The sequence below is a fragment of the Coturnix japonica genome, chromosome 6 (assembly GCF_001577835.2).
Source record: "Coturnix japonica isolate 7356 chromosome 6, Coturnix japonica 2.1, whole genome shotgun sequence".
Classification (NCBI taxonomy): domain Eukaryota; kingdom Metazoa; phylum Chordata; class Aves; order Galliformes; family Phasianidae; genus Coturnix; species Coturnix japonica.
In genome coordinates this window covers 19,102,686-19,117,228 of record NC_029521.1, presented here as the reverse complement: position 1 = coordinate 19,117,228, position 14,543 = coordinate 19,102,686, and the positions used below count along the sequence as shown (strand labels likewise).

At 39.0% G+C, this 14,543-nt stretch overlaps 1 protein-coding gene across 2 annotated transcripts in view; it reads left to right on the top strand.

Annotated features, from left to right (window-relative positions):
- Positions 1-8,832, top strand: part of LOC107316069 (gamma-aminobutyric acid receptor subunit pi-like) — a 43,458-nt gene extending 34,626 nt beyond the window's left edge. For both annotated transcript variants that reach the window (XM_032445353.1, XM_032445352.1), the window contains 3 exons: positions 1,397-1,549; positions 2,666-2,859; positions 8,160-8,832. In XM_032445353.1, coding sequence (XP_032301244.1) covers positions 1,397-1,549; positions 2,666-2,859; positions 8,160-8,471 — 659 coding nt within the window. In that variant the 3' untranslated portion in view covers positions 8,472-8,832. The remainder of the gene's footprint in view (positions 1-1,396; positions 1,550-2,665; positions 2,860-8,159) is intronic.
- Positions 8,833-14,543: the final 5,711 nt, after the last annotated feature.

Genomic DNA, 14,543 nt, shown 5'->3' with positions numbered 1-14,543 from the left:
GGATTTTGTTCTCAGAGTCAAGCAGGGGGCGGGCTTGACAATATTCAGGAGTTAACCTGACCTGTATTTGAGTTAAATACTGCAAAGGCAGGGTTAGTATTGCGGTGCACCTTTTTAATTTTTGATCTGATTATGGCAACATGGACTTGGATATACAAGTCAAAGTGGATGAGATAAGGTTGTTATTCATCAAGATTATCTCATGTGTCATGCACGTAATAGCAGTAGTGAATCTGTTTACTTTTAAACTTGATAACTTTTGGTACATGTGGAGAGTGGAGGAATCATTATTATGTCATATTTAGCATGGTAAGTATGCATTATGTACTTTTTCTTGCTTCCTGCTTCCTTCAGTTTAATTCAGAAGGAGCTTATATGAATCCTATATATAGGTTGCTTCAAAATTTCCATTGTAAAAGCTCTTCTGAGCTCTTAAGAGAAATGCTGACACCATTATTATCATCCCTTTTTGGAGTCTGGCAAGTAGAAAGCCTTAAGGTTAAAGAATTGCCTTTTCTTTTTTCCCAGAAAAGCCACTCAGCTATAAGCTTTCACATCTCTATTTCTCTTTGTTGTTCACATTGCTTCAGAAATTTATGGCATCGTGAAAAATAACACCAAAGAACACATGAACATTCTAAAGGCTTGTCCATACTCTGAAATTATGGCAAAATGGCAAAGACTCATTTTAAAGTTTGTTATCTTGAACTAGCTTCCCACATACAAAGTTTTATACTTGGATAAATAGAGTTGTTGAGAGATAACAAGGAGAGGATATTGCTGTGTGACCATTCAGTATTGCCTATTTCAGAGTTTTTCCTCTAAGTTTTAAACTTCCTAACTTTTGAGTGCTTTACTTTGATCTACTCTGCACTTCAAATCAATTTTGGTATATTACGTGGATGTCTTGGTAAAAATCTCAGTACTGATAGAAGTACACTAGCTTAATGTCCCCTTTTTCACTTTAATACTGTGATAATGGTATTAATAATCTTTGTACCTCCTGCCTCATTGGACAGAGATTTAGTCTGCTGTCCATTTGTATTTCCTTTTTTCCATCAGCCAGAAGCTTGTTGAACTAAACATGTTAAACATACAAAGAAGAACCCTAAAATACAATATTTTTGTGCCTTCAGAAGGAGAATGAACTGCCTACCAAAGGACTATTTAATCCAGTAGTGAAATTGCAAAGACAACATGAGAGAAAGCTGATGTCAGGTTAAGATTAGAAATTAGACATAGTTTCTTTTTTTTTTTAACACTATTTTAATCCATGTAATAGATTATTTGGTGGATGCTGCATGTCTTGATATGTATAGAACTCATACAGGTTGATTGTTTGAAAATCTTTCTGTGTGTTCATCCTTTGCAATATTTTTTCCTGCTCTTTTCACAGGACGCTACCCCAAGTTAGTGTTTCACTTTGAGCTCAAGAGAAACATCTTGTATTTTATACTAGAGACATACGTGCCATCAATTCTCTTGGTTGTGCTTTCCTGGGTATCATTTTGGATAAGCCAGTCATCAGTTCCAGCCAGAATTTGCATAGGTAAGAAACTGATGAAGCAAAACTAAGCCTCTTGTTGAGAGAATGAAAGGTAATGGCTTTAAGTTGTTCAGGTTTGATATTAGGAAAAAATTCTCAGAACGGGTGGTGAAGCACTGGAATGGGCTGCCCAAGGAGGCAGTGGAGTCACTGTCCCTGGAGGTATTCAAGATTCAACTGAGGGATACTGTGGGTACTGATGGGAAGATATGGTTTGGTGACCATGGTGGAGTTGGGTTAATGGTTGGATTACATGGTCTTGTGGGTCTTTTCCAACGATTATGGTTCTAGGAAACAGAGCATTATGATGCTTTCTGTATTGCTAGTATTTGGAATCGATTTCCAATAGGTGCAGATGTTTCTGAGTTTCATGGAGTTACCTTTCTGGTTTACCATCTGTAGCACATGGTAGAGATCCCCCTGGAAGCCTTGCTATTCCATAGGAAACAAGCGTCCTTGGGAGCTACAGAGACCCAGAGGCTGGGAAGGCTGCTGTAAGCATGGGAAATCTCCATCATTTTGGAAATAATTTCCAAATATTCAACTGCATGTCAAACACAGAATTCTGAGTTGTCTTTTTTGTGAAAGTGAATGATACATACTAATTAACACATGAATAATAAGAGAATTATGATATTAAGTATAGATAATTGCAAGTAAAGGAGATTCTGAAAGGGAAACGTGCAGATCAGTTCTGATCAGTCTGCAGGTGGGGCAGGGAAAACACTTCTATGGAACAGCAAAGACAAATCTCACTTTAAACGAGGCTGATGGACAATCAGACTGAACAAAATGATCTCTGAAGGTTTTAATGGAAGCATTTGCATAGTATTGAAATGATATGTTAATAATAAGTATGCTTTCTATGACTTGGAAATCCCTTCTGTTCCAGTTTCCCATCTTCTCAGTTTTCCAAATGCTTTTCTTCATTATTTTTGAGCATTTAACTTCAAGATCATGAGTGTACTTAAAGTCTTTCCAGAATGTTCCACGTTAAAGTTGTGGCATATTAGGAGTTTATGAAGCTCAAGAAAGAGAATCTTGTAGCTTACCAAATGCAACGGAAGGCCTTGTAGTTATCTTTGTTTTATCAGATTTTTTTATTTCTGTGTCCCACAGGTGTTACCACAGTCCTCACTATGACAACTCTGATGATGGGAGCCAGGACTTCACTCCCAAAAACCAATTGCTTTATTAAGGCAATTGATGTGTACCTCGGCATCTGTTTCAGTTTCATTTTTGGAGCACTGTTGGAGTATGCCGTGGCTCATTTCTGCGCTCTGCATCAACCCAGTTCAAAGGAAATTCCAAAGGTATTTTGACTCTCTTATTGTTGGCCTGCAAAGCAGACTTCAATTATAACTACTGAAAAGAATGAATTATCTTATTTAGCACTAATAGTAAATGTATGTAAGTGATTTTATGTTTTAATATAAGAACAGTGATAACTAAATAACCTCAAGAAATAAGAAGGCAGGTTTTGTATTCCTGGAACTTCTTGAAAGAGAAATCAAACAAAGTGAAACACCAGTGTTATACATGTACAGGCATTCACCTTTTCTGTAGCATACACCTACTCGCAGTTCAGAAATTGGGCTGAGCAAGGAGGCTTGATCTTATTGACGTACAGGAAAAACCCCCACAAAGAACACAAGCATTAATCACATACCATTTATGAAACCTGTACATGTCTGGAATGTGAGTCAGCTTACTAGCAGAGAGCTTCATGCCTCAGTTCCCTGTAGCCTTCCACCTACATCTTCTGTCTCAGCAGCTGCGGACTGTGATTCACTTTCTGTTTTGCGTCATTATTATAGCAGTGCTTTTTATATTGCTCTAGTGAGCTTCCCAGAACTTGGAAATGTTGTGAATTATACTTAAAATAATAAAGGATCAAATCAACATAGGCATTTTTTTTAGTCTGGTTGTTGTCATCTTGCTGAAATAATCAGGACAGGTTCGTGAAGAAGTTTTGTCATATCCACCATCTTCATTGTTTGGCAGTGGAAAAGAAATTATTAGAAAGTTAGAAACTGATTGTCTTAAAGCTTTTCATTATAGAACAGAGTCTAGTATGCATGATAGAAAATAAAATTTTAAACAGAAAAAGACAGTGCATTTCTTGATAAGGCACAGAAAATGAGAATATGACCAAAAATACAGGAAGAGATTTGGTTGGCTGCTGTAAAGGTTAAATGGACAGAAAAAAAAAAGACTGTAAATGATTTATACCAATGGTATAATGGCAAATGGCTCAACAGAGCTCCTCAGCAGGTTCAAAAAACAGGACAATGACTTCTAGTACTGAATCTTAAAAACAATGAAGGTAAGCTAAAATGCAGTAATGTAGGATTTTGTCTGTATGAATGTCAGATGAGTTCTATAAATGCACAGAACTGTGTTTAAACAAAAGTGCCAGGAGATCTGGTTGTGTGAAGAAGGTTTGAAAAAGGGGCGCAAAGGCTCCCCTTGGGCTCTAAAATGTACAATCTAACTGGGGAATGTCTGCAAATGAGCAAATGTTGGTTATGATTGAAGTTTTGAGTGGAAAGCCTTAAATCATTTTTTTCAGGCAAGGTAGCATCAGTAACAATTCCCTCTGAGCATATCCATCTTGTGAAGTAAGTGGCTGTCATTTGCTCATGGAGTGGAAGAAAAAAGAAGGCTTATTGGAGGTTTGAGTAAGAAAGCCAAGTGTTTCAGTGCTGCTCGGATGATTAAGCATCTTTGGATCTGTGAAGGGCATTAATGACTGCCTTTGCCTCTGCCTACCTGAGTCAGCATCTCTTTCTTATGAGACACAGATGCCAGTGCCTATAGGTGGAGCAGGCATGAGAACTCAGACTTGAAATGTGCGTGGAAGTAGGTGGGGGCACAGCCCCTCAAGCAAGCAAGGAAGAAAGACTTTAAGTCCATCACAGAATTGCACCTTATGACTAAAAGGGATGCTGTGACACTTTAGGCACGTTTCCTAATTCATCTTCTTCATCAGGAGTGAGCAAATCCAATTCGCTTCTTGCCCATAGAAGCACAAGCCACATAGGGAAGAGGTAGCTAGTGATTCCTGGGTCAACTCAAAGACTTAGAATAAGGAAAATGCCTGTTGTGTCTTTTTTATACTGTAGCCAAGGAGATGTGCGCTGCTTACTGAGCAGGGTGCCACTGAGAGCACACCTGGCTTCTATTTCTCATTTCTGACTGTGAAAACAAAATATCACAAGGATGGAAATACTAGCTAAAATGTCATGTCTCTGTCTAGCAGGTACTTAATAAATTTCTTTGTGATTATCGTCACCACAAATGTGTTCTCCTCATTATCTCATGCTCTTGTGGACTTTGGGTAATTAGAAATCTCACTTCCTAGTTTGCTATTCTCATACAAGCCAATACCACAATTGCACTCAGAATTATATAAATATGTTTAAGAGGTGAATTGGAAATATAACTGTCTGCCTTGCATGGGAATTAGTTGTGCTGCTTTCTGCTTTGCTCTTTAAAACACTGGTGCACTGGCATATGAAATATTTTTGAGGCTGTGAGGATCCAATCTGTAGTCTGAAGTAAAAACTGGAGAAGCGGCTCATTGTATCTGTCCTATCGCAATGTTCATGTTGTGTGGACTGGTACCTGCAGAAACAGCAGGATCCATCTGCTGTGAGTAAAGTCAGACTGACTGTGCTATTCGCGTCAACTGTGTGGCAGGCTGCCTGAATGGAGAGGCTGTCTCTCCAAAATCTGGAGTTTCTCCTCTTTCATACAAAGGAGTGACCCCTATAAAACAGATAAATCTTCCTTGGACTTAATCTGTCTTTTACCACTGTGTTTTCCTCTGTGGCAGAAAGGGGAAAGGGCTGAAAACTGAAGATTACATGGGTAGCGTTGTGAATTTATGTCATTTCTGTGCCAGCATCTTGTGGCCTGTACAGACACAGAAGAAGCTGCAGGTGTGCAACACACTTGGTTGAGATATTATTAATCTTGAGCACCTATATTATTCAGTAGCAGTAACAGCTTTCCTCAGTTCTGCTGGCTGTAAGATGTCAACAGAAACTTCAGCACACCCGACAGTAGCAGATGATGTACCGTACTTTTCTAGAGTGCTCTTGATTTTTTTTGTATCCCATCAGAGTTCTTAGTGCCAGCTGCCATCATCTTATTGGCAGCTGGAATGCAGGGAAGTAACATTTAAAATTAGAGCCACCATTTTTAGTGTGGAGCATCTTAATCTATCTTTGCATTCAGTTCTCCATAGCAACCTGGAAAAGTCCCTTGATAGTCCCAGGTTATAAGACAGCAGTTCTTATAAACTAGTGATTGTGATTCCTTTCGATTAGTTGTGCCCTTTTTAAGCAAGTGATACAGAACATTTGCTGTAAATACATTTGAGAGATCCCTACCTTGGCACACCACGAGGGGAGCTGAGTACATGTGCACCACTTTTATAAATGTCTAATGGAGAGTAGAAGATAGTTCAGAACAGCCTAATAAAGCATCAGCCTCCTGTGAATTGTTCACATGCAGTTGTGTGAAAAGAAAAATGGCACGTACGCCATGTCCTTTCATGCTCTGCAGTATAACTAATTCTGTACTGACTTTTAGCCAGCCCTACCTGAGAGACTAAGAGACTCAGGCTGAAGAATGCCCTACATCCTGCCATTTTTGAAGTCTAGATGTTATTTTTTCTCTGTTTCCTTTTCTAAAATGTAAGAGTGCTGGTGGAGGGGTGGTGGAAATCAGGATCTTTCTGGCAGGTTTCTGTATTTTGCTCAGTGCTGAAGCGCTGGGTGCCCTTGGCCAGCAGCATTGCATGGTTTGAGGTGCCCAGCAGTGTTCCTGACGCTCTGCTGGGCTGATGGGTCTCTCTGAAGCAGAAAAGGATATTTCTAACAGCCAGGTCACACAAAAAACTCCAGATCTGAGGTGTTGTTTGGTTTGTTTAGGCCTCAGGCTGGAGGTTTGAGGATTGATCCTCTTTGTGCTTTATAAGCAGCTTTTCATCCTGTCCTTTGGTTTCCAAAGTCTCACATAGCTGCAGCAGGCTAGTTGTGGGGTGAACAAGTTTTTGTGGTTGGAGTATTTTTAGGATGACGCATTGTGATGAGCTGCATTTATCTCTCTCTAATAAAGCATACTAGGCTTTTTTTTTTTTTGGCAAATGGGAAATGAATAGCAGTAATAATCCCATTTTCTAGCTCTATCTGTTCTGTTTCACTGATTCACAGGACACTGTCCAGACTCTACTTTAATTTTCAAGGACATTACTAATTTTTAGATGGCAAAAGACCCAGAAACCAGGCCACTTGCAAGTACCCTGTGCAGAAGAACAATTCTGCACCGGCATGGAGGTCTGTCAGGTGGCTTAATGAGATCTCTGTGCCTTTAAAAGCTGCATTTTTTTTCTAAATGAGCTTTTTGTGTGACTGTACCTATGAATTTCTGTAGAGTTTATCCTTATCTAATGTAGTTTTTCCTCATGCAAATAGAAAAAGTGGTTTGCTCAAAGGCAAGTGATTTTGTGTTCTACATTTCACAAATGAGTTTTTGGCCTTTTTTTTTTTTTTTTTTTGCTTCTGTGCTACTCCTTGCTCTGGAAGGTGATAAAAGCATCAGAAGAAAAATAAAGTTGTGTAGAACAGCTCAAAGACAATTCCCCTGTTGAACTGTTCAGAGTTAGGAGCAGTCTAGATACACATCCGGAGCCAAACTCTGGGGCTTGGATTTGCTGGTATCTGCAATATCTCAAACCAGAGTAAGACTCCAGAACTTTTATGGAAGTCTGTTTACAGCTGAAGCTGCAGCTGATGTCTAATCCCTTGTCCTCTGAGTCAGTAGCAGAAAACGCACTGACTTCAAAGGGTAAAGATTTCATACATGAACTCCATGGCTCTGAGCCATTTCTAATCAAAGAAACAAAACCCACCAGAACACCAGACAGCTTATACAACATTCTCCAAAGAGCTGCCTTGATGCAGTGAAGCACATGAAAATGTGCTTAACCTTAGTATAACTTTGAACTTAAAATGTAAGTTTCAGGACTTGAAATGAAGTATGAGCTGTTTGGTTCTGAAATAGTTGTGGGGCTTTTCCCTCTTTATGATCTTTTTGGTTTTATTTTTTGCATTTTGGTTTGTTAGTTTAACTAATTCAGTTTTCATTATGATTGGAGCACCCAGCAAGAGCTTGATTTGGGGTGCAGCCAGCTTGACCAACATCTGCCATCTCAGCCACGTTCTTCATCCCCCAACCGGGGCTCTGCTTTACTTGCTTTGTAGAAATTATTGCAGAAGATGAAGAAGATGACTAGTTTTTGTGGATTTGCTGCTATGTTAAGTAAAGCTTAGTGGGCTGTATCTGAATGCAACCAGCTTTGCACTGTGGTCCTGTGAAAGTTTCTGTGGTGAGCTGTCCTATAAGTTGGTGTGTTTCTCCTGTATATGGAGGCTTTGAAAGCTGAAAGGTACTGTCTGTACCTGTGGTTGCTCATCCTTGGAATCAATGAGTAAGCCACAGGAAGAGCTGTAGGAAAAATCCTATTATTTGCTTCAGCTCTAAAGTAAATAGGGCAATGAAACATGAACTTATGTTCTTGCTGTGCTGTTTTGTTTCTTGTCAGGATGAGGATGAAGGGACTGAAGAAGAAAGGAATGGAGTTCTGGCAGCAGTTGCTAACAGTTGCAGTGCTTCTGACAACATGAACAAAATTGGTTCAGACAAGGGCAGCAAAACCAGCATCAGTGGCAAAAAGGAGAGAAATAAGCACAGTGGGTGTAGTTCACCAATGTCCATTATGAAAAGTCTTTTCTGTATCTTTGATTGTTTCCATGTTAAAAATCCTTACCACATAGACAACTATGCCAGATTTTCTTTCCCATTATCATTCATCATAATTAATGTTTTTTATTGGGTATATTATTTGTATTTCTAAATCTTTTGAGGTGTAAAACTGTCACGGCTCAACATCTAGAAAGGAGATACAGTTGGTGAAGTTACAGAAGAAGGAGAAAGCTGCCTTAGGGAAGAGGGATATGAGTGGACATGCTCTTTTTACAAGCTTTTATGCCAAGACTCGTTAGTTCTCTTTTCTGCTATTAAATGACTCTCATCTGAAATTGGATTTCCTTTTAGCATGCATGTCCCATGTTACACTATTTGTCAATAGCCACAAAGTCCTTTTTTGATATTCTAATGGCCAAAATTTGTAAAATAAAAGTTATACTATGTTTGTTTCTGAATTGTATTGGAAATATTTAAAAATAAAGATAATGCAGTGTAATTTTCCTACTGTACTTTCAGCATTCGATTCCTTCTTACTTTCTCAATAATGCATAATTTTTCCAGATTATGTAAGAGTATGTCTAATTGTGGATTAAAGTCTTTTTGCTTGTAAGAAAGTTTTGAAGGTGTAGGCTACTATCACCCTAACAACACGTGCAGCTTTGTAAGGTCACAAATACATACCAAGACCCATTCTTTATATTGACCTCCCTTAGGTGTGAGTCGGTTTTCTGAACATGTGCATGGCAGAACATAGAAATGGGCTGGAGACAAAAACCAAAGCACCACAAAAGCTATGTCCAGACAGGTTTATTTCCTAAGTGAGGGCATAGGTGCTGGCCAATCCTGAATGGAATGTGGCCATTTGTGCTATACCCTTCCCAGTTGCAACTGCCTATTTGCATAAAGATGGAAAGGTGTACTTCCTAAAGTGACAGAAAAAACCCTGGATACAAAATAATTTATGATGAGGAGATGGAAGGTTTTACACAGAAAAAAGTGTGAGTTTGATTTGCCCTCTCTTACAGCAAAATCTATGGATCTAACTGTATTGTAAGCCAAAGAGGCACTTCACATGAACATCAGAATATTTATTTCTAATGTTTTTAAGCAACTTAATGCCCCATTTGAACACTCCAGTCAACATGTATGGCAGTAGAAGTTAAGGACATCCATCTGCTGATTTGAGTCCTATTTTCAGCACTGTGGTTGCCTTTATTATGAGTGCAGTAGTAACCTATATAAGTCTTCCTATTGTTGTGTCTCTTCATTGTTTTGCTAATTATTTTAAGAGTACTGTTATGTCTTTTGACGTGGGAAAATATATTAGAAGAATATACGTAAGTCCCATGTTTTCACCCTGCAGTTCAAAAGTAAATGAAAGATAAGATCAGTGATTAAAGGAAAAATACACCACAGAAGAAAAAGATGTAGCCCTTCTGCTTTCTACTAATGGCTCTTGTAGAGAGGCTATTGAAGGGCTGACACTGCTGGTACAATTCACTTCCTGCAGCAGTAGATGGAGCTAATTAACTACTCTTCATGATTGAATGAGCAAATGTAAATGGCAAGTTCTAGTGAAGGAGGACTCCAGAGGAAAGCTATTACAAGCTGACATTTGTACTATGGTAACTGGGTCATGTTTACAGTGACAGATTAATTAAAATCAGACAAAAAAGCATTGTCAGGTGTGTTGTTGAGGACTCGCTGCTGGGTTTTTTTGCAGTAAAGGTCAGGTTTCTCAAGCCTAGACTGCTGTTTCCAACATTTTAGCCACCTAACTCATCGTATTCTGGCAGTCTGCAAAGGTAACATCAGGACCCCAGTTCCTTGTGCTTGATGTGTGACTTTTCTGCTCTTATGTCCAGGTTTTCTCCTACAGGTTATGTTTCAAGTCAAAGCAGCAGAATACCAGAATATTTCAAGGTAGGCAGACTAGTGACAGTACTGATGGTTTTCTTGTAAGTATTTATAGATCCTATGTAAATATTCACAGTCAATTCTCTGTCATGCTGCTAACAGTTGACACAAGGATCAAATTAATCTTAAAATCCAGTTTAAACCCTTTGGAAAAGTTTCTCTCATAGATAGAGTTTGCTGAAATGTGGGAAACTGAATGGGGGAGCTTCTGGGTCAATCAGAGGTCGCTGCAAGAACAAGCTCTCTGCCTGAGTGCTGAGGGCTGAGATGGCCTCTGCAGGGACCTCTGGGTCTTGACAGCACTTACAGCTGATAGGCTTGACATGATTTCAAAGTCTGTAATGGAGTTGCCATTACTTGTTATATAACTTCATAATTAAGACCAGGGGTCCACATGAATCATATTTCCAATTTTAGCTCTTTATCTGTCTCCATCAGGAGATGTCTTTTTTTGCGTCAAAGTCAAGCTTTCCATCCTGGAGAGAAGAACAAAGGAGCATTTGAGGATGTTTTGATCTGATGTGATGGGATTCTGGCATTTTTTTTCAAACTGGGATGCACCCTATTTTCCCATTCAAATGCAGCCAAAACTTCAGAAGACAAAAAAACTGTAAGACTTTAGCACTGTCACATGCACACAACCACACCTGATTCCTTTTCAAGCTCTGCTTTGCATTTACATTTAATTCAGATTTAACAGCTGGATGACTTCATCTGTGTTGCACAAGCAGCTGAACTGCTGTTGCTTTTCTTGCTAAAGCATGTAACTGATCACCTAACCAGGACAGGAGAAAGATTTGATACCAGTATTATTTGATCTCTCAGAAAGTAGAGGAATGTCTCTGGTTTAAAGGCAGGTCAGGAATGGATCCAGAATCTCACAGCAGTAGCTCTAGCTGAAGCTTAACTGTCTTGGAGGAAGAACAAGCAAAGTCATAAAAAAAAAAAACTGAATGAAAATTTATAATGGATTTCAAGCTCGAGCTACAAGTTGACACTCTCAGCTTGTCTGCTCCTAACCCTGATGCTGATGTTAATGATGTTGCTATAAGGAGCATTCATTTATTTCAGAAACAATACCACAATTGTAGGATTTGCCAGCATAGGGAGAACTGGTGTTATATCCATTAGTATACCTTTGGAAGATGGAAAAAAAAAAAAAAAAAGGAGATAATCTCCTCTTTTCCCATTGTTAAAACAACGATCTCCCTGATGAGGACACTGTATGATTCCAAAAAGAATGGGGACATGACCAAATGTTCCTTGTTTTGTCCACACAACTGCTCACTATCTCTCTTTATTTGTTCTTTTGACCATGAAAGAAGGAATGAACAGGAATCATTTAACAGTGCATTAGTCTCTTCCGGGGAACCTTCTGTACATTTAACAACATTTAAATGCTAATCCATTAGGCTCATTCACTGAACTATGCTATACTTATGGCTAATTCAGTCTCAGTCAAAGTGATCACTACTTGCAGAAGGAGGGCTTTGTTGATATTTAGTGAATACAGCTGCCCTTTCCTGAGGATTTTTTCCTTTCTTGTGAAGAAAAAGAGACCTGCAAGAATAGCTTCCACCCTGAGTTATCTACAGGTTGGCAGTAGGGATCTGGTTCAATCCTTGCTATAGTTCTTTAAGGTTTACACTGACATCACATTTCTGACAGGTACTGAGAGTCCTGGCTTCCCAAAACAATATAATCCTCAAAATAATAACGTAGCAGATTAAGGTATGCGTGTAGCTAAATATAAACTGAATGCTCTCAATGTCTTTCACAGAAAGATGAATAGAGATCGAGTGTATTTTCATCACCTTTTCCCATCACTCTTTATCACTTTTGTATAACTGCTGTGCTCAAGCATTATTCTCAGTACCTTTAGACATTCTTTTGTAATGAAAAATTCTGGGATAGTTCTCTATTTATTTTCTTTGAAAGTAAAATCTGTAATACAGTGTGTGGATACTCTAAAGAATTTGAAGTCTGAGGTTTCTTATATTGTAGGATAATTTCAATTATTAGGGCCCAATTATTAAACCTTTTCACACCCTTCTAGTCCAACTTTTTACTAAACCTGATAACTAAGATAACTCCAGAGATAACACTAGAGATTTCCAGATTTTTCCATAGAGTTTCACATATGGATACCAGATACATTGCAGACTGTACCATTTTAAACACTAAGCTCACAGACTTACATTCTTATTGCAGGTGGAACAAATGGCCAAGCTCAAAAATGCAGGCTTCTTGTTCTGTAAATATACTTGGCAGTACATTCCAGCTACTGCCTAAAGCCTCACTTAGGCTTTTTGAAAGTGAGGAGGTAAAATGTCCATAATGGTAGAGATTTTCTGTAGATGATCAGTCGCTCTATGCACCTCCAACAAAAAATATTGTAAGGCACCAAAGGGAAGAGACAATTCCATTATTTCTACCTTAATGACTTCACTCATCACTTCTGATCCAGTGATTTCAAAGTTGCATTTGCTTTATGCTGCCACAAATACCTTGGAGTGTTTGGATGGTTTCACACCTTTGTTTCTATAACCCAGTGTACCTTTTCTGTAAGCAAGTGCACATACTGTGCCGAGCTGAATTTCGCTTATGATACATTGCTTGAAATAACATGCAACCAAAACCTGTTTCAGTATCTTTTGTATGTCTGCATACATTTCTATTCTAGTTTTAGTATTCCCCTTTGCTGAAGGTCCTACATTGTTTTAGATAATGTCAGGTCTCCAGATGCACTGCTGTGCTGCATGAAAGATGACAGAAGGACAAGCCAAAATAATCAATTTTAATGATATTTCAACACCATCCTTGTCTTGTGTCATTCCTGCGTATGCTGCAGCCATCAATCTGTGTTTGTCTAAAAGGGTCTGTGCCAGAGCCTTAAATGTAGATAGGGCTGAAGAGGCCAATTTGTTATGATTTGACAAGGTCTGGCCTCATCTGGCAATCCAGTGTGGATGAGTGTCTCTAGTGAATTGTGCATCCATTTTCTCAGATCCAAATTGCTCCATTAGTTTTCAAGACCCTCTTATCTCCATGCTGCCTCTGTCCACCCTGGCTTATCATATAATAGGAAGTTTTCTGTATCATCCAGTTTCATCTCTATTGGCTTTCAGTGGGTACATGCTGGTAGTGGAAGAGTCACTCACCCCGAAATGTCCATCCAAAATGTAGGGGACTCTTCTTTGGCTATGGCCCCTCTTGTCTTCTTGGGTTAATTTCTCCTTTGGATCACTATCCACACCATGGGGAACCTCTATCCATTCTTCTGCCATCAAGGATGCTCTATAGAATACTTCAGAGACTGAAGCAGATTGGATGAACCGTGCTTGAAGCCAGATGTTTTGATATATATACCCACTGACACACACTCCCTATTTTTCTGAACCCATTGTTTCATTTTCACCAAATGTGATAAAGGAATAGATGTCTCCAGGGTAGACTGTTCCATAAAGCTTTATGATAATAGATCTTCAGGTTAGAGAGACATCTGACTACTTCCCCAACCAAGAAAAACAAAACAGCATGAGCTTGAGCACTTTTGAATCCCAGAGAATGCATGCTGAAGAAAGCACACTGCAGTGCCTCAAATGTAGGGAAAGCTTTGGTGACAATTTACATCTTCCAGACTTGAGAGTCTATCAACACAGAAACACAAATCTGGAGAAAATCAAGCTTCGTTAGCTCTAATATTCATGAGCTGTTTTTCTTCTCTGGTCCTTGGAGACTGAATGCAAAGCAAAAGGACAGAGGCACTGCTTTCTGCTTTTTTATTGAAGCACAAAGGGAGTCAGAATTTACGCCTTCAGCCTGCTGTGTGTGAAAACTGTACAAATGATGCTGCTATTGCTATAGAAAATATTTATGTCCCTAATCTTCCTCTTGCTCTCATTTCCTTCCCACTTTCCTCTTTCCTTCATCTTTGTAAGTACTCTCCTTTGGTACTAGACTGGTGTTTTTTCAGCTGAATTTAAATCTCTCTCTTGGTGACATGAGTGGAGTAAGAATCCATCCTTCTGCCTTCACCTCCAGCCCCTGTGGCTCATAGAAATCAGGCGGGGACATCAAGGAAATGGAGTTACTGGAGGAAGGGTCTTCACCTTCATAAAGAACAATTAAAGCAAAAATATTGGTCTGTAGCAGCAAGAGATGTTTTGTATTCATCTGTCAAGAGGACTGTGAATTTGCAATCCCAATTCAAGTGCAGGTCACTGGAATTTTACAGCATATGCAGAAGATATTTTATCTAGAACCTGAAACATAAAATGGTGATCAGAAGAGGGTGCTCTCA